The sequence below is a fragment of the Prinia subflava genome, chromosome 10 (genome assembly GCF_021018805.1).
Source record: "Prinia subflava isolate CZ2003 ecotype Zambia chromosome 10, Cam_Psub_1.2, whole genome shotgun sequence".
NCBI lineage: Eukaryota > Metazoa > Chordata > Aves > Passeriformes > Cisticolidae > Prinia > Prinia subflava.
The window spans coordinates 20,808,457-20,834,926 of NC_086256.1; the positions used below are offsets into that span (position 1 = coordinate 20,808,457).

Consider the following 26,470-nt stretch of genomic DNA (forward strand, 5'->3'; position numbering starts at 1 on the left):
TTTTCTTCTTTAAAGCCAGAATTTACCACTGCAGCTCAGTGGGTTCTTAGTATTTTCAGAGAGAGAGAGATACACTCTTTACTGCCAGTGTTAGAAATTGCTGTATTAGGGTGTGAGACACTACCGCAAATTAAAAATAAACTAGGAGAAATGGCTAAAAACAATAATCAAGAAGGAAGCCAAATTTCTTTTTAGGGATGAGAGACTATCTTTAAAATTAATATTAATTTATCCCAGCAGGCAGCTTTGGCAATCAACTTTTTTTAGAACATGATTGATTTCGTGCTTCCATTAGGTTTGTTCTAACACTGTGGTATTATCCTAATCATCAAACCAAGAGAAAAATCTCTGCCAATAAAATGTATGATACTTCAACAAGCCGTGCTGTATGCCAAGGGCGTAATTTTTAATCAGAATATTATTTGTATCATAGCACAACTACACACTGAATCATCACAGTATGATTGTAGTCTCAGGGAGCTTAACACCTTCAAGACATGAAAATACCAGGACCAGAGATGCTGGGGAAGGACGTATGTAAGATCAGCAGCAGAACTGAGAGGAAAACCACCATCTGTAAGACACTCACCTACAGGATCACACTGCTTCCCATCAAAATGCCATACTGTGGAAATGAGTGCCATTAGATTACAGCCCAGCAATGCCTCATAGCGAGATATGGACATTGAGTACAAGTCTGGAGGAACGAGGGAGAATACTAAATAAAACTCTTCCTTTATCTGGTTTTTCTCTAGGATGTAGAGAGCAACTGGAGAAGCAAACTAAAATCAGATACTCCTTAATGGACCAGTGAGCAATATTTGACATCTAAGCCAAATTAACTTCAAGATGAAGGCAGTGTCGGGGCTGATTCAGAAGTGTTCCTACTCCAGCACAATTCCCTGTAGAGAAATCCAACACCACACTTGCATCTTTTTTTCTGCTGCCAAACTCTGTCTGATTGGCAAAAGAAAAATTAAACATTTATGTGGCAGATGGATCAGATGTGTGCACTGTCTCTCATTCATCAGTAGAGACACTTAATGAGGATAGGTTACATATTGCTGCCACCCCAGAGGCTTTGTATGAGCAAGTCATGGAGGTTTGGGGAATCCAGGAGTTTTCCACCCACATAGTGCAACCTTTTCCTAAGCCATAAAGAGTTATTTCAGAACTTCTGTTATGAACAAGATCACTGTGGTGATGCATGAGTCAGAATTTTATATCCTTCCTCATCCCCACCAAAATTTACAATTACATCTCAATCCTCCTTACCTACTGAAACCTTTGCAAAATCTGTCCAGCTAGTGAGTAAAACGATGCAACAAACTTGGGAAAGGAATTCTAAAATGTAGCTCTTTCCTGTATACTGCAAGCAATCTTTGAGCTGACAGTAAAAATCTTTACATTTGAGATACATATAGAACCTGAATTGCTAGCTTTAGAATTTATTGTGCAAAGGTGATACTTTTATGTGCATCTATTTTCAGATGGATGGCTTCAAGAGCTACTGCCAGGACTGAGACAGTAATCTGTACCACCAAGATTACCCAGAAATCCTATTTGTAAACCAAGTCCTATTAAAACACCCCAGCCTCTGAACTTCTCCTTTAGTCAGTTATTGCCCAGCCCCAACTATTTGAAAGGGTTGCTTAGGTTTTTCACACTGGAAGGAATGAATGTGACAGATACAGACACATACCAAAGCAATTTAATGAAGCTAGTTGGCCTGCAGTTATCAGAGGAGGCCATAAAAGGAGCTAAGAGTGTGGATTTAAAAATCCATGAAGTTGTGCTATGTTAACCTAGCAGGGTTAGATAGAGCAAATACACACAAATCCCTGTAAAAGTGCTATCAATGCAATGAATAGAACTGCTGGAAGAGGCAGAGGCTGTTACATCTACACAGCAAGCCAGTTAATGAATTTGTTTAATTAGAGAAAGCCAAATGGTTCCATTGCCAAACTGCAACACACATGCTATGGAAGCATGGGGAAGGCTGCAGGGACATGCCATCACAGAGACCCTCTGCTAGGGCCAACAGCAGTTCAATAGTTCCCTTCCAAGCCAACAGATTCCATGGTTCTGTGATAAAAAACATGGCTTGGCTGGGCTTATCCTGCACTATTATAAACTGCTTTTCCTCTGCTGTGAAGATAACAGCAGGGAATGAACTCAAACGCTGGGCCTGCCAGCCATCCCCCTCACAAAGGAGTGTTGCAACACGACAGCAGATGGCACTGCTGGAATGCAGTCCGAGCCTGCACATTTCCAGCTGCTGCACAAAGGAGATGCACAAACTTGGTGCACAGAAGAAAGGTTTTATACATGTATATACATAAATAGATGTATATACATACACATACTATGTGTGTTTTCTAAAAATTACACAGTACATAACAGACTTCTTTGTTAGCTCCTTAGCAAACCAGATGCAATGTGTAAGAGTTTAGGTGCACAACACTCAAGTATTTAGTTGCCAAAAGACAGAGAATTTTTACCCTGAACAAATATTAACAAAAAAAAGACTAATACTTCTACATTTTCAGACACCAAGAGGGCTTAGAAGCTAGACCTCAGTAATACAACAAGACTATCAATATTCCAAAATCACAGTGTTAAATATTCCAATTCTTATCAATTATGTTTTCCACAACGTACAGTTTAGGATCAGTATCTGGTTTTAATTCAAGTCCTAAAAGCCATTCCCAAGACAATTCTGACATCAGAAGGGGAAGCATTTAAAAGCCACACTTCCTTGCACAGCAAATAGCCTGCAGGTTGAGACATCCTTGATATTTTAGTAATTTATACACGGCAATATAACTTACTGCAACACACTTCTTGCTGTACCTTATTCAACCATTAAATACCAGAAAGGCACGAAGAGAAAGCTGCCAAGATATCCTGCCCTACCGGTGAGTGCAGCCAGCTCAGAGTGTGCAGCAAGGCAGGAAAGTACAGAACTCACCTCAGCCTGGGCCTCTGAAGGCTCATGTGGGCACCAGGCAGGCCCACACCCAGCCTCACCTGGGCATCAGGCGTTCTTTAGCAGAAGGGAAAGCTGCCAAGGGGCTTTCAGCACAGAGATCACCTTTCCACGAGCAGCTGTGCCAGCAGCTTGGGCTGGGCTGGTGCCACTGTAAGGAATGCCCCTGCTGCAGCAGGCATGCCCTGCCAGGGAGCCCACTGCAGTCAAGAGGGAAAGACACACACTGGCAGCACTATTTTAGATTTCATGCCATTTCTGCAGTGTTTGCTGGTGTTAATGGTATTGAATAGCTATCACACCTCACATATATCTTGAAGGGAAAATAAATCTTTCCCTTTCCCTTCTGGGCTCTTCTGGCAGAGCATTTGCAATTAAAAGCATTCTTGCCTCGAGTCAAATTGAATGTCAAATTGTTCACTTAGTCAAGAATCATACATTGTGCCTCTACCTCTTCCATTACTTAAAAGAAAACTTCTAAATCTTATGTTACAAGAACTGTACTTGCAGCAATCACAGACAAGAAAAGTTTCCCCTAATTTGTTTACAATTATCTTTAACGTTTGAAGGATTGGTGTGAAAAACTCCAAAGGAGTTGTCAAAGCTGGCTGCTAACAAGCTTTTAGTAGCATAGCCATGCTACACATGCAGAGTAAATTAAGTCAATTACCTTGAAAAGATTTTATATTGATCCTTTGACTAACAAGTAAGATTAACAACGAAGCAAGATCAGCAGTAATACAAGCATGTTTGTCCCTGATTATTAAGAGTTCTGTCATGCAACACACACAGAAGCAAATTATTGGCTAATACTGTTCAAGGAACAAGCAAAAATATTAAACATGTGGTCTTCCATTAAGCAATGAGACAGTTTTAAACAGGATAACAACTTATCTCAAACTTTTTTCACATATCAGTGTAATAGCAAAGCATAGTCTAGTCTGAAACCTATTTTTAGATCATTTGCCTTCATTTTTTCCATTGAGTATTATGCATATAATGCAATAAAGAAGTGTCATCTATCAGACCAGGAAAAAAAACACATCAGCCAGCCAGATAAGGAAACAAAGATTTATTAGAAACTGGTAGTTTTATAGAGCTAGAAAGGTAAACATACATTTATGAGACAAAGTATACACAATTGAATACAGTCATCATCAAGGCACATAATGAAAAATCAAATCTGAAACAGCTCATCTTTTCAACATTTGAAAAGGTCACCATAATTTCAGTACTCATAATGGCACTTGCACACTATAAACAAAATGGAAAAGTCTGGAAGATTGAAATGCTAAATTCGTCTTTATATCACACACACAATTCATTTGCTCATTGGTCACAGTTGAATAAAATTATCAGCAACTGATCTCACAAATCCCACAAAGGTACAAAGATATTGGCAAAACCAAGAAAAACTCAGATCAGAAAGGCATTATACATATAAATGATTTGGACAGAATGACTTTTTTTTTTAAAGTGCAAAGTCCAACGTTTCCCTAAAGGGAAGGTGAAAATACAGCTAGAGCTGCCATTTTCTAAAATGGGATAAAAATTTTTATAATACAGATTTTATGGAATTGCTATGTATCAGTTTATGGAGAATAAACACCAGCCATGGAAGCACTGAGCACAAATTTACATATGGTTGCTTTTTGAACAATATGGCCCAAAGCATATGTAGAACAAGGGAGAATCAGGCAGTTATTTTTGCTTGCTTGTCAGCTTGAAAAAAAAAAAAAAAAACCAGAAACCAAAAAACCCATGCACTCCTCATGCCTGCCCAAAAAAAGAAAGAATTAGAAGGAAGACCCTTAATGACCTTAACAGAATAAAGTTCTTCAGTAATCCAATTTCAGAAAGTGGTCTAAGAGCAGTTGCTTTTAGAAGGTCAAGGTAAGTATAATCTCGAATTTACCAAGATTAAGACACTACACTTTACAGAAAGCAGAAAAAGCCCAACAAATGAGTCTGGTAATAATTGTTAATCTATTTCAGTGTTCAGGCCTGAAGGCAACTGTGTGCCCCTCCACACACACCAAAAAAAAAAAAAAAAAAAAAAAAAGAAGTCACTTTGGAAGGATTTGTACATGGAAATATGGAAATACCTGACTTTCTGCATTGAGGAAGGGCTGCTTTGTTTTTTGAGGAGGAGCTGTTCCTCAAGCATGCTTTGCATGCTACCTTAACACCTTAACATCAATCTGACGGGCACCTGAGGTCAGCGCTGCCACTTGGTCACCTGGAAAAAACACTTCAGGACTTTATTGTCCCAACTTCACATCCACAGCTAGCGTGCACAGAAGACTGATCTCACATGACAAACCTGTAAAAACACCTTTACACAATAATGCAATCCTCTACTGGCTAAAAGCACATAGTGGATGCAGCCCTCTGAATAAGGGAAAGAATGGAGAGTGCAAAATGAGAAGCGTTCCTGTTCCCAAGGCAGCTATGAACAGCTCTGCCATTGGCTGGGTTACAATTCCTATCAGCTTCACATTGGATCCTCCATCCTGTTTGTAAATAGCAACTTGCACTTGCATGGAATGGATCTAACATCCAAGCTTCTTCTGTTCCTTTGTATTCTGATCCTATCAAACATGCAGCTGTAACCCAGGTTTTGCCATGGTTAATGGTGCCAACATTTACAAGTGCAATGACAAGCAGGTCCAGTGAAGCAAGTTATCAAAATTGCTGATTGTATTACAAAAATACCGTGTGAATCCATTTGAGGTACTCCAATATCGCAGAACAGCAGATTCTCAGGCTCTTTAAATAATGAAAAATTAAACAGAAGACAAAGGTGATGGGCTACATTTTAATGTGTTATTCCATCATTGTGTGTGTCCAAGATCCTATTTCTTATGAATTTAATCTTCAGTCTTCAAAAATAATAAAAGTGCTCACTTCTAGGCATGCAAAATGTTTCCTGTGAATTGCTTGAGTATAGGCAGCATGACAAAACAAAAAGTCACTTTCATGTATTCACTATCAAGGCAGTATAAACTTCTCCTACCTTTGGTTTGATCCAAGACAAATACACATTTAGAAAGGACAAATTTTTTAAAAAACCCCAATGACTAAAATACGCATGATTTCGTAAAAATAAAAACATACTGCTGATTTAAAGACAGTTTCTTGATTTTTTTCAACTCAGTGACATTTTAAAGTGCAATGTTGGTATCTGTTTAGAAATGATGAACTAAAATTTAAGAAAGTTTCTTCCCACTAAAGGGCAAATGTGGAAGTTGCAGCATCTCTCTATAAAGATCTGTCTCTAATTGTGAGAGCAGATTACTTGAGATTCTTGCTCTGGTGTTTCCAACAGTATTATAAATATCTCACCTTTTTGCTTCATTTCATGCTATTCCCAAATTCTGTTTCATTTTTTCATATACAACATAGCTGATGCTGACAGCTGGAAGCACTTTCATAAAATTAGGGGCTATGCCCCTATAAAGTCCTCGGAGTCCCTCTGTAGCAACAATTCTTCGAAAGAGACCAACCATGTTTAGCTGTGGAGCTCCTTCCACTGAGGCTAGAACAAGAAGATAATGTGTTATAAAATAGTTCTAGGAATATTAAAAATCTCGAGCAAGTTACAAACACCTAGATCATGAGCCTACTATCACAGGGCCATTGGAAAGAGATCTGTTAATCCCAGACATTTGGGAGATATCCACGTGTCTAAATCCCACTGGAAAGCATTATCCACCTATGTTCCTTTGGAAATCTAGGCTCCCGTCCTTAAGTCTGTGCCAAAACCTATGAAACAAAAATCTCAACTATGAAACTACCCATCTGAAATGTCCTACAGAGCAAACATTGCTATCTACACTCACAGGACAATTCAACCCCCATCATTTAATCTCTAAAATTTAGAAAACATGGTCAAGTTTAGAAGAGTGCTTCTACATGATGGCAGGGGCTGTGTCTGGTAGTCCTGTAGCAAATGTGGCTCTCAGACGATACAAAGCACCAGTGCTTGAAATGTTACTTTTTAAATTGAGTATAAAGAACAACAGTATTGGGGGTAAGAGGGAGAAGGGACCAACATAAAGAAGAATTTTCCAGATATGTCCTCAGTTTTTCCCAGCTGTGGGGTTTTTTATTCCTGTGTCTCTGCCAGAGCTACCCCACATGCTACAATTTCCATGTGACCACGCAGGAGCATTTTGAGTACAGCAGAGCTCACCTTGGGCCTGCATACGTGTTCTGATAAGAGCCAGGGGGTAACTGGCCAGCTGCCCACACGTGCTGGAGATGGTGCCACAGCCCAGCAACACAAAAACACCTGGGTTCGCAGAGCTCGAGGCATAGTGCTCTAGCCATGTACTCTTTAGGAGCTGCAGGGTATGAAATTGGACAGTAAGACGAGAGATCTGCATTCAAAAAGGCAAACAAATACTTCTTTATGCATAACACATCCTAAGGGCTCAATCCTGAAAAGCACCACTTTCACTGGGCCGGCTCTACATGCTTGAAGTGCACAGGTAAAAACACCTTAGCACACAGGGAAGGACTTCAACCAGACTGCAATAGTCAGTACCTAGAGGAGAAATCCTTGAAAGATCCAGCAGCAGGAAAGTGCCCATGCACCTGTAATACTTGGGGGAGAGCAGGAGAGAAACAACTCAGCACCCCACAGGGTGCAATGAAAGCTCACACAGCTGAGCACATCATCCCATGCAGAAAGAAGGATGCAAACTGGAAAAAACAAATTCATACAGCTTTGAAAATGTTTGTTCAAGCAGTTCTGGTGATTAATAATGCAGTGTCAAAAAAAGATTTGTCTAGACTGGAAAAAAAATTAGTCTGTGCATCTGAGTATTTAATACACTTTGAAGCAACATATATTATATAAAGTAGATAAAAGACTTTCAATATTGCTGGTAGGTGAAATGGGTGCCAGTTTCTCTGGAAAGAAAAGACAGCAATGTTTCAAGTTCCTCAAAAAAGCTGTGTCAGCCAGAAAGAATTCTGGTGACATGCACAGACATACAAGGAATTCAGGTTAATAGAATCCACTCATAAACCTAACAACTGGCAAAAAACCCAGTATAAACTATCATAATATGAATATCCTTTTAAAGGCAAATATTTCCTATAAAATGGGTATGTTCCAGTCTAACAAGGTTAGGTAAGTATGAAAGCTTGTGGTACTGCCAAGGTCTGTATAATCCTCTCATAGCACGTTTCCTGCTTGGTACTCCTGCATGGAAGGGCCCATCAGCCTAGGCACTCCTCAAGAGGAGCAAACAGAAACACTGAGGTCTGGAAATATTAGTGAAAAGTCTCAATTGTCTTTAAAATTGAACCAACTGTAACAGAACAATTATACAAATATTCTAAAAAATATTTACGCTTTTTGTAAATTAATTAATGACAGCTACACACATTCAGTGATCTAAACTCACCTCATAAACAGCAAGGTCAATGCCAGCATAAGGAATTATACCCAGAATATTAGGAATATAGCCTTTGTAGAAGGCCTTTGGACCTTCTCTTTTTAAAATCTTCTTTGCACAATCAAACATCCCAGAATATTGCCCTGTTTTACCCACAGCCAATCTGGTCTTTAAAACCTAAAAGGAAAAAAATAGCAGTCTTAATTACATACCTGTTTATTAATCTATTTTAGATACACAGTAGATCTCTGCTTATTCAGTTCTCTAGAACTGCTTTGCACTTTGGTGCTGCAAATCTCCTTTGATTACTGGTAAGGCATTGTTAGCAGCAGGCTTCTTTCAGGTTCTGCCCTCAGTGCAGAGCACCAAACACTACTAAATAGTATCTTACAAATTTTTAGCCTTTTAAAACTGCTTTTTAGCTTTATTTTCTTGATTAAAAGAAAGATATTTGATCAGGCAGCTATTTGATCAACTTGAAGGCAACAGTGTAGGCAATATTCAATAGAAGTATTAGCTAAGATGCAAGTGAGAAGAGTACTAACATGCTAGCAGATGATACTTCTGGTCTGGGAACACTAAAGCATAGTAAGAAAATAATATTTCAAGAAGTATGACACAGAGAGGTAGTTGAGGAATGTAAGGATTGTGTCCCTCTACTGAAACCCAGCACCTGATTAATAATGCAAGTAAGTCTGTACTGCATCTTAGGACAAAGAAATTAATAACAGCATCCAAAGGAAACCACAGAGGAAGTTTCCTGAGCAACAATTTGGTCTACTTCAAAGCCTCATAAGACTCCATCTTCCTCAGGAATTTCCTGGCATTTGGCTTCTCTCTCTAACTTAGAAATATTCTAAAAGCACTTCTAGGACAGCACCATATCTTTCTGAGGAAGACCAGAAGATACTGTAGAACAGTTCCCTTTTCTCCACTGATCAATGTAATCCAGACAATCTACATCATGTTTCAGTTCTTCCCTGACTTAACCCATCTCTGTACCCAGGTCAGCTGGGATTCACCCTCTGGAAGAGCAAGGATGCTCTTTAAAGAGATCTTATCATTTCAGCAATGATAACAGTTCCATTCCTACTGAAATCCCCACCCATGAAAAAGCTATTTAGGTTACATTTGCCATTACTACCCAATGATGTTGGTATATGTTTAGTCCCAGCCACAACATCTATTCCAACAAGGATCTGCACAAGGGGTACTTTCTTTACCTTCTGGGGAAGGTAAAGAAAGTAACATCCTGTGTCTGTGAAATGGTGTGTAACAGTTCCACTGGAGCAGTTAAGATAATAACACTAGTTAAATTGCAATGGGTAGTACCACCTCCAGATATGTCCCACAGGGAAAGAGCAGCCAGTCCACCCAGCCTGAGCTGTAGCTGTTACATCCTTCCCCCACACTGTTCTCCTTATCAGGCACAGCTCCCCATCATAACACAACAGAACTGCAGTTCTGTCCAGACAAGACCATTCCTTGCTTACATATAGCAGGAAAAGGGTTTATGCCCAATTTACAAAATGCTTGAATACATACTGAATTTTTAAATGTTCTTGGGTGATCTTTGTTCCTGCACTATGTTTTATTTAAATATTGTTTAAAAAAATTATACAGCAAAATATATGGAAAAATTACAAGAATCAGTTAGAACATAGTCTATTCTAAAATGCCTAGCACTGAAAGTCTGAAAGGAAGTCCAAAGTAAAAATACATCAGGATATCAGACTAGAGAGGAATTTTTACAGTATTTTCAAGAGCAAAATGGGGTTTACTTAGGAAACAAACCTAACATTTTGCAGGCTCCAGTGGAAGCCGATTCTCTTACCTCCATGGGATAAATAGATGTTTGTGCTGTTGCTCCAGCCAAAGAACCAGACACAAATCTTTCAACAGTGCCTAACTTGCCATCATCCCTAGTGAGTATCTTCTTATACTGTATAGTTAAAACACAAACAAATGTTTTTTAGGAGTGGCAAGAGTTATTATAAAAGACAAGAGCATAGTACAAAATGTATTTTCAAGCTGTTCTTAGTTTTTCATGCATTTACAGTTACATTTGCTAACCCAAAAAGATTCTCCAGACACAATAAACATTCCAGCCTGCAAGAATTCTTTACATTAAATACCTCAGTCACCCACAGTGCCATCAGGTGTTGTGCAAACAGCCAACTCAAGGGTACCTACACTGAGAACTCCAGAAAACAAAGAGGAACCAAATTCCCTTGCACATCCAGTTGTCCAACCAAAGAATGAAATACCAACTATCAATTTCACAGAAGCACTTTGAGCCTGTACACACTGTGTCATTCCAGGAATAAAGAATAATGTGCCCGAGGTTACTCTGTGGCACCAAAATCTGCTGTTCAGTCTTGCAACATCCCCAAGTTTATTTAATATTTTGTTGCTTTTCTCTCTTCCTTGTACGGAGATATGCAGCATGCTCATTTGGTCTTACTTGAGGCACTAGCAAGCCCCACGGAGCAAAAATAAAGCTCATTTAAATACACCAGAATGGGAGTTCGTTTCCCAAAGGAGGATTAGGCCTTAACATGATGCTTAAAGCTGATTCAGAGGTAAATATAACCCTGAAATCCAGGATGAGGGCATCATACATAGCACTGTGATATTTGACTTTAAATGACTCCCCTGTAAGTTCAGCTAGCATCATGTGTGAAGTTTTTGCCTGCTGTCACTTCAAAGCAGCAATCTAGATATTAATGCAATACTCCACACAAAGCCATGCAGAATCAGGGACAGTTTAAAACATGCCACAGATACAATTTATTTGCACTGCTTACAATACAACAGTAAAATCTGCCTAATAGTGAGTACTCTATAGACTATTTTAAATCTGAAAGTCACTCAAATTACTATGACAAAATCCCCAAGCACAACAAGTCCTGTATAATACAACAGTGAAATAATGAACAGTGAGAGTGATTTAGGATTTCATTTAGCATTAAATTTAATAAATTTAAATAAATAAATTTAAATTAAATTTATCATCCTACCTGTTCATAAGCCCAGAACTTAATAGCTGTTTCAGGAGCTATTTTCACAACATTTACACCATTCCCCCTCCACAGGGATCGGACACCACCTTCTTTCAACATTTGCTTAAAACCACTGGCTATATTCATTTTGTTTGACTTTGAACCATGAACCTAAAAAAAACCAAAACCAAAGTCACAGTAGAGAACACTGCTCTGAATAGATTATAAAACTCATTGGTATTAAACTGATTAAATATATCAACTAGCAAAACCATATGCACTAGTGAAAAAATCTAATTTTAGTAGCACAAGTACTGTAAGGTCATGCTTACATTTTTTCCCACGTGTCTATAAAATACCACTTGAATGAACACAAAAACTGGCAATTGTCAAAACACAGCCTGCAATTTAAACACTGACCTCAGCCCTCAATTTTTTCCCAACAGATCTCTAAAACCTGAAGTGAATCACAGGAAACCAAGGAATTGTTGAACATTTTACCTACCTGCATCATGACTTTAAGGCGATCTAAGGGTGCTGTACCTGTTCGAGAGACAGCACCAGCCACTCCTCCTGCCAGCAGCTGCTTCCACCACTGCCCAGTCTTCTTCTCTTCCTCCGTGAACTCATCTGGAACAGTCAAACTATCTCCTATATCCAACACCTTTATGAATCCAAAGCAAAGATGTGCAAATAACTATCTCGTTCCATCACCTCAGTTTTATCCACAGTTCTAATTCCAAATTAATATACTACCTAAGAATGTGCAAATAAAGCGCTAGTTACAAATAAAAACTATCTCTAATTTACATTCTATAATTAACTTGCTATGCATTGCTATTCAGTGAAAAGCAACTTTAAGTGACTTCTACATAGATATTATGCAACAGCACCACAGACTCACCATTTCAAAGACTGCACCATCATCATTAAAAATTACGACAAATTTCCTCCTGGAGTACGGCCCAAGCAAAGACATCCTGTCATGATCAGCAGTCCTTTAAAGTCAGCACTAAAGCTCAAATGCTTATATGTTGCAGCTAACCTTTCACCAGACAGTCTTGTGGGATTAGTTTGGTAATCTCCTAAGGTTGCTAACAAGAGATTTCTCTCACGGTCATTTATTCACACATGTGGGATGTCTCCTTCCCCCACACTCCCCAACATTTTAAAGCAGGGCTTTAACAGATGATGTATCAGAATATTCAATTTCTGATAACTGCGGTGTTTTATCCTACAAGATGAAGTTTGAAAAATGCCTTATAGATTTTCTTATCATCAGTTATACTCAAAGACACTTTAATTACTTTATTCAGCTATAAAAGTTTGAAATTTCACTAAGGGGGCCTTGTTTGTATTGTCATTGGATTTGATCAAAGAACAACATTAATATAGGTTTTAATGATAAAACTAAGGCATGACACTATGAAATTTCACATGTCACTTTTGTTCTTAAATGTAACCTACAATCATGATACATGAGCAAAAATACACTGTAAATCATGCAAATCTGCTATTACACATAAATTACATGTATAAAAAGAATAAAAATGTATTAATAACTGATAAGTACTGACCAGAATGTTTGTTAACTGATAAACCTTTGAACCATCATTGATTTTAATTGTAGACATTATATCCCTAATTTATGCTGCATTCTCTCTGTTAGTAGACAGAATACTGTCCTGGTAATTTGGGACAAAAATTGCAGAATGCAGAGTGTAAATATAGCCACTGGACAAAAAGGATAAGCACCAACTATTCTGGATATTGAACACAGAAGAGATTAATTGGAAAACCCTTTCATCTTTCTCACATTTGAGGTTTCAAGGTAACGTGTCATCAGTTGCTCAACTAAATGGAAACATTAAAAGGTCAATCAAAACTCTCAAAACATAAATTGAGTGTTCTGAGAGATACTATGCATATCTACCTGGGTTAAACCTTGTGTGTACCGAGACCTAAACAAAACTAAGAAAAAAAAAGATAAATTTGAGGGTGTTTATAACAGAAAGGCCGCAGCTACGATGATAATTCTATACCAATGTAGCTATCTGCTTGGAAGGGTCTGATAGCATTTCTATAATAAAAACAGAATTGTAAGAGCTGTCTGTCAATGCCAGGCAGGCTGGGAGGTCTCACATCTGCTCTTATCTCCAAGAGCAGCTGTGCTGCTGTGTAGCTGGATTTTGCCTGCTGTGATAACTGGGTCATCAGCTGACTGCAACACCAAGATCACAGGAGACTCCCTCAGTTCTTTCTTGGGGGCAACTAGTGACATTCCATAATAAAAGAAGAAAAACACAGATCTTATGTTTAATAATAGTAAGGAGCATTTTATTAAAGCAAAGGTTTTTTCTACCAAGTGAGCTGGGACCAGGACTATCTGACCTCACAGCAGTGCTCCAAGTGCTTTCTTCAGCAAACAGGGAGCTAACTCCCCTTAGCAAGCATTCCTGAACTGAGGTTGTACAGTGGCAAACACTCAAAGCTCTCAGATCTCATAAACTGTTTTTTATTATGGAAATGCTGACTAATCCCCAGAGATATAAATGGTCTCACTATATTCAAAGGCATCTAACCTTATTTTATTTCCTCCAATAATCTACAGGAAGGATATTTAGCAAATAGGATTACTGTTGGTTTACTTACTTTATTATTGCTCTTAAAAATCAGTCACTGAGGTGTCAACAGCTCCCTTCAATAACAACTTTAAAAATTTCTTTGCACAGTGAATAATCTATTGCTGCATATTCTGTATGCTTAAATTAAATTCTATGGCACAAAATAGCACAGAAAATCACCAGTAAAGCCAGCAGTGATTTTATGATAATTATAATGATACTGTATAACTGCAAATACTAATTTCAACATAAGAAACAGTTAAAATGTCTATATAATTTGTTTCAACAAATCAAAATGTACTGTAATGTGCAAAGAAAAATATTTAGTATTGTGGTTATTATTTTTCTATGAAATATCTCCAAAAGAGGAGAAAGATTCTGGCCTAAGAATTACTGATAACTATTTGCAAAGTTCAGATGAAGTTGTTCATTCAGAAGGAACTCCTCTGACACAAACCTGCTTATAAATGGGAGAGCATGAAGTGAAAAGGAAAACCAAACAATACAGATATGCTTGAAATATAACAAGTGTGAAGCTGTTATACTCAATATCACAAATTAACACAGCAGAGATGAACTTCAGAGCTGCACTAAGTCAAAAGAGAAGTGAACTTACAGTGGAATGCTTCCAATACCGAATTATCTCCTCAATGTCTGTAGCTGGATTAAACATAAAATGATCTCTCCACTCATTCCAGTCTACTGTCATTGTCCCATCAGCATCAATACTGAAAAGAAATGGAACAAAACTATATAAGGAAATAGTAATGGTGGGGTTTTGGTCTGGTTTTTTTCTTTTTCTTCCCCCTCCCCCCTCCTTTTTATTAAACTTGAGCTATCACACCAATAAGAACTGACTATAAATTCCATATAGTGACTTTAAGGCTGAATCTGCCATGGCCTTTCAATATGATGCTTCTCTCATCCCAGTGCATCTGTCCTATTCCATTTAAAAACATAATTCAGTGCTTCTTTCTATCAACAACATTTAAGAGAAATGAAGTAACAGTCTTCTCCCAGAACCAGATGCTCCAACAGTAACTACCAACACCTTTCAAAGTCATAATCCCATTTATCCCCCTCTCTGAAATAGAAAAATATAAAAATTAACAACACAAAGAAGATTAAGTTGCCTCAAAAAAAAAAATAATTCCTGACCTTTGCAGGATCTTTTCTGCCTGTTTTTCTGAAATGTTTATACCCAAGATCTTGAGGGACTGGACAACTTCTGAGGCTTCAATTTTTCCTTGAAACATATTAAAATAAAGATGATACATATTTAAAATGTGAATCTTAATAAACTTAGCACCTTGAAACTCATTGTAACAGCTGAATAATTTCAAAGATGATTTAGAAATGAACTTAACACAGATGATGTGTTTTGATTGTCTGCTACAAGGACGAAGCAAATGGGATGCAACTATACAGTTAGTTTAAAACTGGTTTATCTTTAATAGTAGGAATAGTCAGAAATTTCCTCACAGTTTCTCCACCTGGGGAACAAGGAGCCCCAGTTCAATGTACTTGGAGAAAATAGAAAGAATAAATAATCTTTTTTTTTTTTTTATTTATAGCAAACTTTAATTATGATGATGATAAGGCAAAGTAGTAAGGATTCCATATTCCAAATTTTTTGTTCCAGTTCAGACAAATATAAATTACATTACTTTTAATGCAGTTTCTTCAAACAATGTTTGAACAAATAAAATAAATCAAGGTATACCATCATTGTTTTTATCCAGGCTCTTAAATGCCAGTTTCATCTTTTTCTCATGTTCTTTAAGATACTGCATAAATTCTTCAAAATCCAGCTGTCCATCCTGGTTAGTATCTCCAGCTTTAAAAATTTTCTGTTGAGAGAAAAATGAATATTTTATTTGTCCAAATTACAGCAGCTCACAAAGTATCATTTTGTTTTCAGAACTTAACACGCTCAATATTTGCATACAGAGAGAAAACATTTGACAGTAAATATATATTTAAGAAAGCATTATTTATTATTTACATAACTTTTCTGTGCAGAAATGTTAAGGTTTCTTACCAGCACTGGCAAATTACACCTACAGGTATCAAATAATTTATGGAGGGAGACATGGGGGACAGGAGAAAAACCTGAGAGAGAACAAGTTTAAGCCTGTGAGTTTCCTGTACATGAAATCTGTCAGTAAAATAAGCAGAACCTTGATTATCATCTTAATCAAGTGGTCTATTAACTATGAATTATAAAGATAAAAAATACAAACAGCAATTAACTCTTTAAATGCTGACCAAAAATTGACAAAGATCTTGCCCCACTGCTACTTCCAGCCCCCAGCATTTGAGAGAACACAGCTTTCTGCTTCAAACTGAAGCCCGGACTCCAATTTGAAATGAACTTGTAACAAATACAAACATCTTTGTTTCTTGCATGTGCTTCCTAGGAATTGTCCTGCAGATAGAAACACTTCATGTAAAATTAACTATGCACTGAATGTGTGGTATGCAATTGCCAGGACTGCAGGAAATCAGTCTCAAGTGGGCTGCCAGCTTTGCCAGGAGTGGGCTGTGGGAGGCAGAGTCAAAGGCCCTGCTGAAGTCCAAATAGACAACAAAAATTCTTCCAAGTATTTTCTATGTAGCAGACTGCCTTGCACAAGTGTAATTTCTGAACAAAGTCACCCCAGGACATCAACTCGCAACAAGATTTGAATGACTGTTCTAATCTGCAAAATCTGGTTTTAATTTTGTTTATTCCTCTTTAATTAGTAGAGATCCTCAAAAGACCAAAGTCCAACAAGTTCTAGGCTACAGAAACTAAACACAAAGGAAGCAGAGAACTGGTGTGTTTGTTGCAGGTGTCTGAAAAAGACTGAAGACATCTAAATACATTTACGTTGCCTCCCTCATCTTCCCTATCCCTCTACAAAAAAGTAATGTACCTTAAAATTTCATCTCAAAAACCTAAAATTTATAAGATATCAAGGACTTCTCAATGAAATGGAGCAAAATGATGTGGTATGCCGCAGTGAAATGAGCAAATTATTTACCTCAAATAATACAGCAAGTTGTGCACAAATAGATATGCTCATTAATTCAGTTTCATGCCTTTGTCAATATGGTTAGAGCTGTTCAGAATTTCCCTTTACAAAAAAAAGTTAGTTTAGATTTATAGATATTTATGGATACAGACCTGACCACAACCTTCTAACAAAAAATTAAGAAAGGCTAGTAGATTAATCATTTAAAAAAAAAAAAAAAAAAACAAAAAAAAACCACACCACCCACAAAAAACAACACCACCAACCACCATCTTAATACATTACTCTAGTCTGCAGAGTCCCCTCTAAAAGACACTGCAATCTCAAGCCACCTTTTACTCCACACATGGCACCTCCTGCTGCAGGGTCCGGGTGTCCTGCTGGGCTCCCACGCTCTCCTGAGGTGACTTAGGTGGCGCTTGCAATCACTTTGCGTGAGTTCTACTCCACACAAATTGTTACTGTTCCCTCTTGCTACCTGAACTACACAAACCAAAATGCAGAACAAGAAAAGTGGTTTTCTGTCTCACAGATAGGACAAAACTTGAACTAAATTATAATTGCAAAACCTCCACTGCTGAGGATGATGCGAGCCAAAGCAAACGGGAACTCCAAGGAATTTTAGGGAGCTGGTAATTTCTGTGTGTGAAGGGGGGCACCTTTCAGTTCATCTGCCAAAGAAGTGGATTCCATATTGCAACAATGAGAAAATGGTAAGCACAAACATATGCTCCATTTCCTACTTTGTTTTGACAGTTATTTTCCAAGCCAGTCTCAGCCACTCTCAGTGAAGCAGAACAGAAATGACAGGCAACAAAAACGTATGGCACATGTGTTTTTCTCTCAGTACAAATCTAAAAGCTCACGCAAACAAAAGCCTCTTGGCTGTCTATGAAATGAACTCATTATGTGGGTGTTAAAGTTTCAGATTAAAATCAGTAATTTGCAAGTTTGTGGAACTAACAGGAGGAATGAAAGAAGATTGTCTTCTACTTGGCGGGCAGAAACTTCCTCCTGGAGGGTTCCACACTCCATGGGCATAGCCAGCAGGAAGACAACTCCTGGATTCTGTGGGGAGCCTGGCACACTAAGTCCTAGGTACAAACTGCCCCTTCACAGTATCAAATAATAATTCAAGTTGGAAGGAACCTCTGGAGTCCATTGAACTCAACCCCAGCTCAAAGCATGTCTAATTAGTTCTAATTAGATCAGGTTGCGTGGGACACATCCAGCTGAGTCTTGGACACCTTGAAGGAAGGAGATTCCACAGCCTCCTCAAGCAAACCACTCCATCAGGCAATCACTCCCCGCTTCGGTTCAACACTGAATCCAGCTCTGCTGTCCTGCATTTAATATAGTCCCAGATTTTGTATAATTGCACCACTTGTCATTGTGCCAGTGCCTGGGTCACCAGTTTCTCAGGTGGAGGAGAACTGGATGCATTTTAAAATAGCCATGCTTACAATAGAGCAGGAACCAACCAAGGTGCCAACACTCCCATAGGAGTCCTGGGAAACAATGTTTGGCATGCCTGCCACATAAAACCTGCCATTTCTTGTTACAGCCTTACTGCAGGATCACCTCACCTTTACAAAGCCCAGACCCAAATGTTTGTTTTTCAAGGCACACCATTTCTTTTCTCATTGTCTAAAAACTGTAACCCCAAGCAATAAGGATAATTCACTGGATAAAATGAAATGGTGACTACATAAAGAGTTGTTAATTACTGACAGATATGGGAGGACGTGATGATGACATGAGCCAGCAATGTGTGCCTGCTGCCCCGAAAGCCAATCCTGTCCTGGCTGCAGAAAAAGAAGCATGACCAGCAGCTCAAGGGAGACTACATCCCTCTACTCTGCCCTCAGGAGACCCCAGCTGGAGCTCTGTGTCCAACTCTGGGATCCTCAGCACAGGAAAGACACAGACCTGGTGCAGAGGGGCCTGAGGAGGCCACAAAGATGACCAGAGAGCACAGGCACCTCTCCTGTGAGCTGCCAATGAGGAAAGGCTGGGGTTTGTCACACTGAGGAAGAGAAGGCTCCAGGGAGACCTTACTGCAGCCTGTTGGTACTTAAAGAGGCTTATAAAAGAGATGGGGACAAACTTTTTAGCAGGGTCTGTAGCAATAGGACTGGGAGTAATGGTTTTAAATTGGGTATTAATTTAGATTACATATAAGGCAGAAGTGTTTTACTATGAGGGTGGTAAAACACTGGCACAGGTTGCCCAGAGCGTGGCAGATGCTCCACCCCGGGAACGTTTGAGATGAGACTGGGTGGGGTTGTGAGCAATATGATACAGTTGAAGATGTCCCTGCTTGTTGCAGGGGAATTGGACTACAAGACCCTTGCAAAGTCACTAGCAATCCAAACAACGCTATGATGATGTGATCTTTCTTTTTAATGCTACAGGCCTTCACAAACAGACTAAAATGCTCCTGTGCTGACCTATTTGGTCATGACACTGTCACCTTCGCCTTTTCTCCTCCTTTTTTTCTTCATAATTCCACAATTTTTGTTCTTTTTCTGTTGCATATGATGTTAACACAGCTAGTTTCGAAGTCCTGCACAACCAGGCAACACCAATGCAAGAGGCCACAAGCAGACTGAAACACTGAAGGTATTTAAAAAAAAAATCCCCATCATATAAATCATGTTGCAGTGTTGAATTCCTGCTCTGTCATAAGACCTCTGTATTTGGTGTGGAAATGTAAGTAAGTCAGCAGGTCTGTTGGAAAAAAAAAGAATTACAGGCAGGCTTTATATACACATCAAACTCCCTACCCTTCTCTGTAAGTGTCCTGATGAATTATGAGCTTGCTCTATGCCAAAGTTATGAACTTTAACACATTCATGGCTACAACATAAAGACAAAGAATGCAATACACTAGAAGTCTCGATGCTTTTATGTAGACTTTTCTTTTAAATTCAGTCTAATTTTTACATTATTTAGTATCATTCTTTGTGTATTGTACACGAGCCTTGACATTCTGTTTACAAAACTGAACTGTGCATGGAAGGTGGGGCTGTTGAGTACAAAAGATTACCAATCTATTCATTAGCTTGTTATTTCAGCTAATTAATATAATGTAAAGAATATTTAAAAGGAAATGATTCATCAAGAAGTTACTGGCTTCCTATCATGCTATCTACAAGACACAAGCACAAAACAGCACTTCAAGATACATCGCTGGTGCAAGCAGCAATTATGTGTTCTGCAACCTGCAACCAGAGTTCCAATGGGCACAGATACAGATGCTGCATACAAAGAACTCCAGCACCATCATCCTATCTTTAGACATTCACACACTTCACATTTGCTTTTAAAATCAGAGGTACTATAGATAAAACCAATCACAATTTTTTCCTGTTTTCCAATTCTTTCCCTCTAAAGAATTTTTTAGCCATTCATATAGCTCTGCAGTCTACAGTTTTGAGTTATTTAAATTATTTTAATATTATTAATTATAAATTACATTACTGTAATATTATTGGATGCCAAATCCAGTCACAGCTGAAGTATACACAACACTTCTCCCCTTACTGGACATGTAGCAGGCAACAGTCTTTTCCTATTTATATCTGCTAAGCCTACACAAATCCATGCAGAATATACCCCAAAAAACACTAGCAAAGATTATTTAAGTCAGCCGGGTCAAACTGCATCAGTTGGGAGATAAATCCAGCATAAAGGGGAAGGGCCTGAGGATGTGTTCACACAGCATTGTGAACACGAAGCACATGAACTAGACTGACACTTCACCTCCAGAAATGCAACACAACACAGTGAAACAGCAATCTGCACTGCTTCTAAAGGCCTCCCAACATGGCCAAATTCATATTTACTCTCTTGCCTCCCAAAGGACACTACCAGCATGTAAACTGTATCCAACCAGGCCCTTTGAAGCTGCTGCAGACAGACACCAGGAGCCCCCACTCCAGTACAGCAGACCAGCACCCTGTGACAGCTGCAGATGTTGCTGCAGAGCTTCCCTCTCCTGTTCCCTGTCCCAACCACTCCTCTTCCCTGCAACTGGCAGAGATCTTCTCCCTGGCCCATTTCAGCTAACAGAATCTCTAGACAACGAGACAAAAAAGGACAAGATGCAAGTATGTGTAGGCTCTCCCAAAATGCCTCGCAGAGGCTGCTCCTCCAGGACCTGGATAAACTCTCTCAACTCATAGCTATGAATTAAATTTCAAGAATCTGAAACAGCATACATGGAAGATGCAAACTATCCCTTGAACTTTCATTCAGCATTCTTTGCAAGTTACACTGGTATTTTTGACTTGGAGCATACTTGGTAGACTGAGTTTTCCCATTAAACAGAACCACTCTGCTATAGAAGCATCCTGGCCATAGTCCCCTCAAAAGATTTAACACTTTCCCTTGTTTTCACCTGGGACACACTGCTGTCTCAATACAGGGATTTAGCAAAGCATTTCAACACAGCAGTTAAGAGATGTCTCTGAGGTGAGGCTCCCCATATCTGGGAATTCTTGGCATTCCTGCACTTTGCAGCAAAAGAAGGAAGAAGTCATCATTCACTGTACCCTGTCACTGTTCAGGAAAAAACTATCAAGTTAGTATTAAAGAATAATTCATTTTATCTCCTTGGATGTTTAAAGTGTTCTTCAGATTCATCTTGCTCTTTCTTATGGAGACTGGGAGACTGCAGCACGTGCTTAAAGCCTCTGATTAAAAAGTTAAAAGCCTCTGAAGCTGTGCACACAGAAATGAAAGAATGATTTACATGTTTGCTTACAATGAAAGCAAAGTAAATTGAATACAATCAATTTTAAAGTTACAAATTCCTGAAGATACTTGTGCTATTTCACAATTAAGTCCCCATAACCAGTCATAATTATAACATCTATTATGACCTGAAAAGGGAAGTTTAAAAGAACTAAATGGTTCCAGTTTTCTACAGTCACATGACATGACATCTGTTTTGATAAGAAGTTGAAGATGCCAGACTGCTCTAAATCTATAGTACCAGGTTTTGGGCAAACTCTTAAGGTGAGAGGAAGCTTCAATGCATATAAAGAATGACACAGAGACAGAGAAGTACTGAAGCTTTTAAAACTGTAAATCTGCATATCAGGTATGATAAATTCTAAGAGTAGATACAGTGTGATATAAGATGCCCATGTATCTTCCTCAAAGTTGCCAAAGTAATCACTTTGTTTCTAGCCAAGCTGCAACATGAGGCTTCAGTTACCCTGGACTATTACCCTTCTGGTTTTGCCACATAGGGGAAGTTACCAAAAATCAAAATAAGTGCAAAAATCTTAGTAAAGCAGTGGAGAAATATTCAAGGACATATTTAGCTCAGTCACTAAACAAGTGTGTGCTTTCTGGACTAAGAACTGCTATGGGAAGCTCAAGCTCTGAAGCATTCTCTGGCTGCAGTTTTTAGAGGCCCGAGAAAAGCCCAGAAGGGAACAATGCACACCTGGGTCAGCCATCCCCATGCTGAGACATGCCTCACTGGACAGAATTCTGAATTTCCTATGGTTAAATGCACACACGCTTCAAGGATTTAAAGTATTTTTAGACTTGAATGGACTCAAATTTTCAGAAACAGTCAATAGTCTGATTGTTGCAAATTTAGTCTCATTAGACCCTGTCTCCACCACACAGAGTTGACTCTTCACACTGTTTCTTTATCCAAAAGAGCTTTAATGTAGCCAAAGATTAGTCCAAATAAGATTATTAGACTGGTTCCAGAATGTAGTTACTCATTTCAGTAACATCTTCCTGCTCCTAGCTCCAGAACTCAATGTATAAATAGCACCTGAATTTGAATACTTGGCTGTTCCTATCCCAAACTGAAGCTTGAAACATGGGGTTCACCTCCTACGGATTTACTGTAAGGACTGATTGCAGCAGAAGGATGAACAAAAATAGTATTTCACCCAACCACTCACACCATTTATGGTGCTCCCGCCTACAAGACTCACGGCATTCTGAAGACACAGCATGAGATCATTTGTGATCTGATCCCAGCATCTATTTTGTGTCTCTGCTTATCAAAGTCACCGTACAATAGCCATTAATACTGCTAGTAGAGCAACATTTGATAGTTACCACCCTGAATTCCTCCTTCACAGATAATGACACATAATGCCAGGAATCTCCTGCAAAGCTTTGCAAAGTAACCCATTCCTGGCAGGTAATACACGACAATATGAAACAGGAGTCACCCTGGCAGCCTCCACACAGCACACATTCCTGATTTTCCAGTCATTTGCTTTTGTCTGTCAGTACTGCCACAAGGCAGCTCAAGAACACAGTCAGGAGGTTCTGTCAGCTTGAGCTATCATGTCCTGCTATGGGGGAAAAATGATTCTTCCTCAGAGGGAGATGCAAGCCGCCTCCAAAGCGTGCCACACAAGTTCACAGCTGATGGAAGGTGCATACCTGTAGTCTATTACCCCAATGGATAGTAGCTTTGTCTCCTTTAAAAACATGCACATTCCTTCTAGAGAGGAACTGCATTTAAAAGAGCAAAGCAGTACTAGTACTAGCAGTACAAACATTAATTTTTACTGTGAAGGTGGTACAACTCTGGACCAACCAATCTACTTTGCAGTGAAACCCAGGAACACTCAAAGAGCCCCTTTTCCACAGGTTGGCCAGAAAGATGTGCAGCTCAGAGGAACAATGGCCAACACTCCCAGGTATGTGGATTTCACACTGTGTTGGAAGCCGGCCTTGCAAGAGGTTTTTGGAAATCTAACACAGGCCAGCATCAACATAACGAGGCTTGAGTCTCTGATGCACCCATGAGGCACCAAAGGCAACTCTGCTCTGGGATATCCCAAGCTCTGCCCGTGCCATGGTGCCACTATGCTGGCAGGGCTGAGCAGTTCAGGAGATAATACTTTGCCTGTTTGTAAAATATTTTCATGTCTCAAATAATATTTTCATGTCTCAATTCCTCACTCATAAGTTATTAGTAATTATAAGACTACTTCTGCCTCTCCAAATATGATGATTCCATATCTGACTTCATGAATAAAATACCTTTTTACCTTTTAAGCATTAAGAATAACAAATTCAGCGTCACTTTAGAGCTTGGAGTGGGAGAGGGCAGCTTTGAGCTGCAAGAAAGTACAGGAAGCAGATTACAGGAAAGAAGCAGAAGACAAGACTTACTGAGGCTCTTGTATTACAAGAAGTCTAGTTATTAACAGGTACACAGCACTACTCTAGCTTCTGGTTCCCACAGTGCCCACCACAGTTTGAACAGTGAGCACACAGAGGTTCCCCTGCACTCCAATTCTTCCACCCCTCCCAAACGAGAAGATGACTCATATTGTTTACTCTGTGTGCTTTAACAACTGAGGCAGCAGTTCCTGCTCTCTGTTACATCCAGGTACGCCTAGCTTATGTCTACTTCATGGGCATCCTGAAGACACTGAGAATAATCTGACACCTACTCAGATGTGCACTATTAATGAAGATCACTGATTTTGAGAAAGAACGTGGAACTTCAATTCTAAGTTGCTCAAATCTTCAGCAGCACACCAGGGCTTTCAGTGAATTGTGTGGGAAGACCACCTTTGTTAAACACCAGAAAATTAGCTGGTCACCCGTTTCCCCGTTGTTCAATATAAGTAAAACCCCCAAATTGTTACAGTCAAACTGGTACAACAGGTTTACAACAATGTGTGTATGATATGTATGATGTGTGACTGAAGTTCATAGCTGCCATGCTCTAAACACTGACAATTCTCATGGATAACCAAAAAGGCCAACCTGTCCCTCCTTTAATTACAAAAACCTAAGAACACAAATGTGCCTATTGTAAAGATGATTTTGACCGGCAGCAATACTGAAGTGAAAGTGTGCTTTCATTTATACTCTTGCATAAACACCATTCAACTCAAGAGGCCTGTTGGATACTTTTCTCTTAAGTACAGGACACAGAGAATTAAATATAACAGAAGGAGGCAAAACAGAGACCAAATAATGAGACCACAGGAAAGAACTGTCACACAATCGGCATGAGGTCACTGAATTATTGACCCAACACATCTTTCAACAATGGAGTTGAAATTTAAATTCCTTTTCCTGCACCTCTTTCAGAAAGTATGCAACAGCTAGTGCAGGCACGGCACTGGCATGCCATGGAATCACTCTTTGAACTGAAACAAGCAGAATTGTTACAACAGGAGCTTCCCCCCACACATCTCACCTGTACCTGCTCAGCCTAAATGAACTTGTGTGTGTCTTGTCAGCGCAGACTTGCCTTACCACACAAACACACGTGCCTACAGAATTGTGCATTAAATGATTTTATATGCCCATCCCTGGGGACTACTGAAAATAATTAGGAAAGAGAAGTTTCTCTTCCAGGTCAGACCTGCTAGAGTAAGGCAGCATCACACTGGAATGCTTGATGACTTAAGTTTTACTGACTTCTGAGGTCACGACATTGATACAAGGGACCGAGGAATGCAATAGTCCGACTGATCACTGCAGGAGCCACAGCACGAAGAGTCTCGGCACTGTCGGTTCCATCGTTTGATGGCCACTGTCACAAGTGTGCATTTCTAATAAAGGGCCTCGGTATCTGACAACAGTCCATGCCAAGAAGAATAACTTGCATGTCTATGTGTTTAGCTTAAATAACTAGTTCTGAAATTGCAACCTACGGCTATGCAGGTTTACACTACCTGCTGCCCAAAGCAAGCCCTAATTTCACTCTGATCTAGGTTATGCATGGGTGGAGTGGCGGACAAAAGCTGTAAATTACCAACCTTTATCACACTGGAATGGGAATGTACTATCGAATATCACTCAACAAGGAGTCAAAGGATGTCAGAAGTCCACACATGATGAGTAAACCTACTTGGCAGAGGAACCGCCGGCAACCGTACGCGCTCGGGACTCTTCGCCTACAGCCCGGGGCGTGCCTGTACAACACGGCCCCTGGCCTGGAACAGCGGCCCGAGGAAGGAAAACGCCAGGCCCGAGGCCGCCTTCATCAAGGAGCGGCCCCAAGCCCCGGACGCGGCTGCCCGCCGGCCCTGCCCCGTCCCTCGGGCTGAGCGGCGGCCGCGCCCGCCTCGCCCTCCCTTCCCCAGCGCCGCTCGGCAGCGGCTGCGGGCCGCGCTTACCTCCTCCGCCTCCTTCCCCAGAGGGATGCCCATGGCCCGGAGGCCCGTCTGCAGCTCGGCAATGTCCACCCTCCCGTCCTCGTTGAGGTCCAGTTTTCGGAAGAGGTTGGCGTACCGGGAGTCGCCATCCCTGTTCCCGTCGCAGGCGGCCGCCGGCAGCAGGAAGCCTCGCAGGAGCTGGAACATGTCGGGGCCGTGCAGCGCCTACACACGCACAGAGTCCGCGGCTCCGCCGGCTGGGCGCGGAGCAGACACCGCCCGCGATGTGCCAGCGCCCGCAGCTGCCGGGGGCGGGGAGA

At 39.9% G+C, this 26,470-nt stretch overlaps 1 protein-coding gene across 1 annotated transcript; it reads right to left on the reverse strand.

Moving 5' to 3' along the window:
* Positions 1-4,046: 4,046 nt before the first annotated feature.
* SLC25A24 (solute carrier family 25 member 24) lies at positions 4,047-26,470 on the reverse strand. The gene is made up of 10 exons (XM_063407649.1): positions 26,172-26,470; positions 15,747-15,873; positions 15,182-15,269; positions 14,640-14,751; positions 11,905-12,063; positions 11,418-11,570; positions 10,232-10,339; positions 8,407-8,574; positions 7,185-7,335; positions 4,047-6,527 (listed from the first exon to the last, which is right to left on the reverse strand). Exons 1-10 carry the CDS (start codon positions 26,355-26,357, stop codon positions 6,349-6,351), a joined length of 1,431 nt encoding a protein of 476 aa, XP_063263719.1. The 5' UTR covers positions 26,358-26,470; the 3' UTR covers positions 4,047-6,348.

Bases quoted from the DNA above. Each gene is read 5' to 3' on its own strand.
- SLC25A24 (XM_063407649.1), bottom strand. From the start codon at position 26,357: ATGTTCCAGCTCCTGCGAGGCTTCCTGCTGCCGGCGGCCGCCTGCGAC. The intron at 14,752-15,181 runs GTCAGGAATTAT...ATTTCTTTTCAG, and splicing joins GCAGAAAAGATCCTGCAAAG to TATTGATGCTGATGGGACAA. The intron at 8,575-10,231 runs GTAAGAGAATCG...TTTTCCTTTTAG, and splicing joins CATCTATTTATCCCATGGAG to GTTTTAAAGACCAGATTGGC.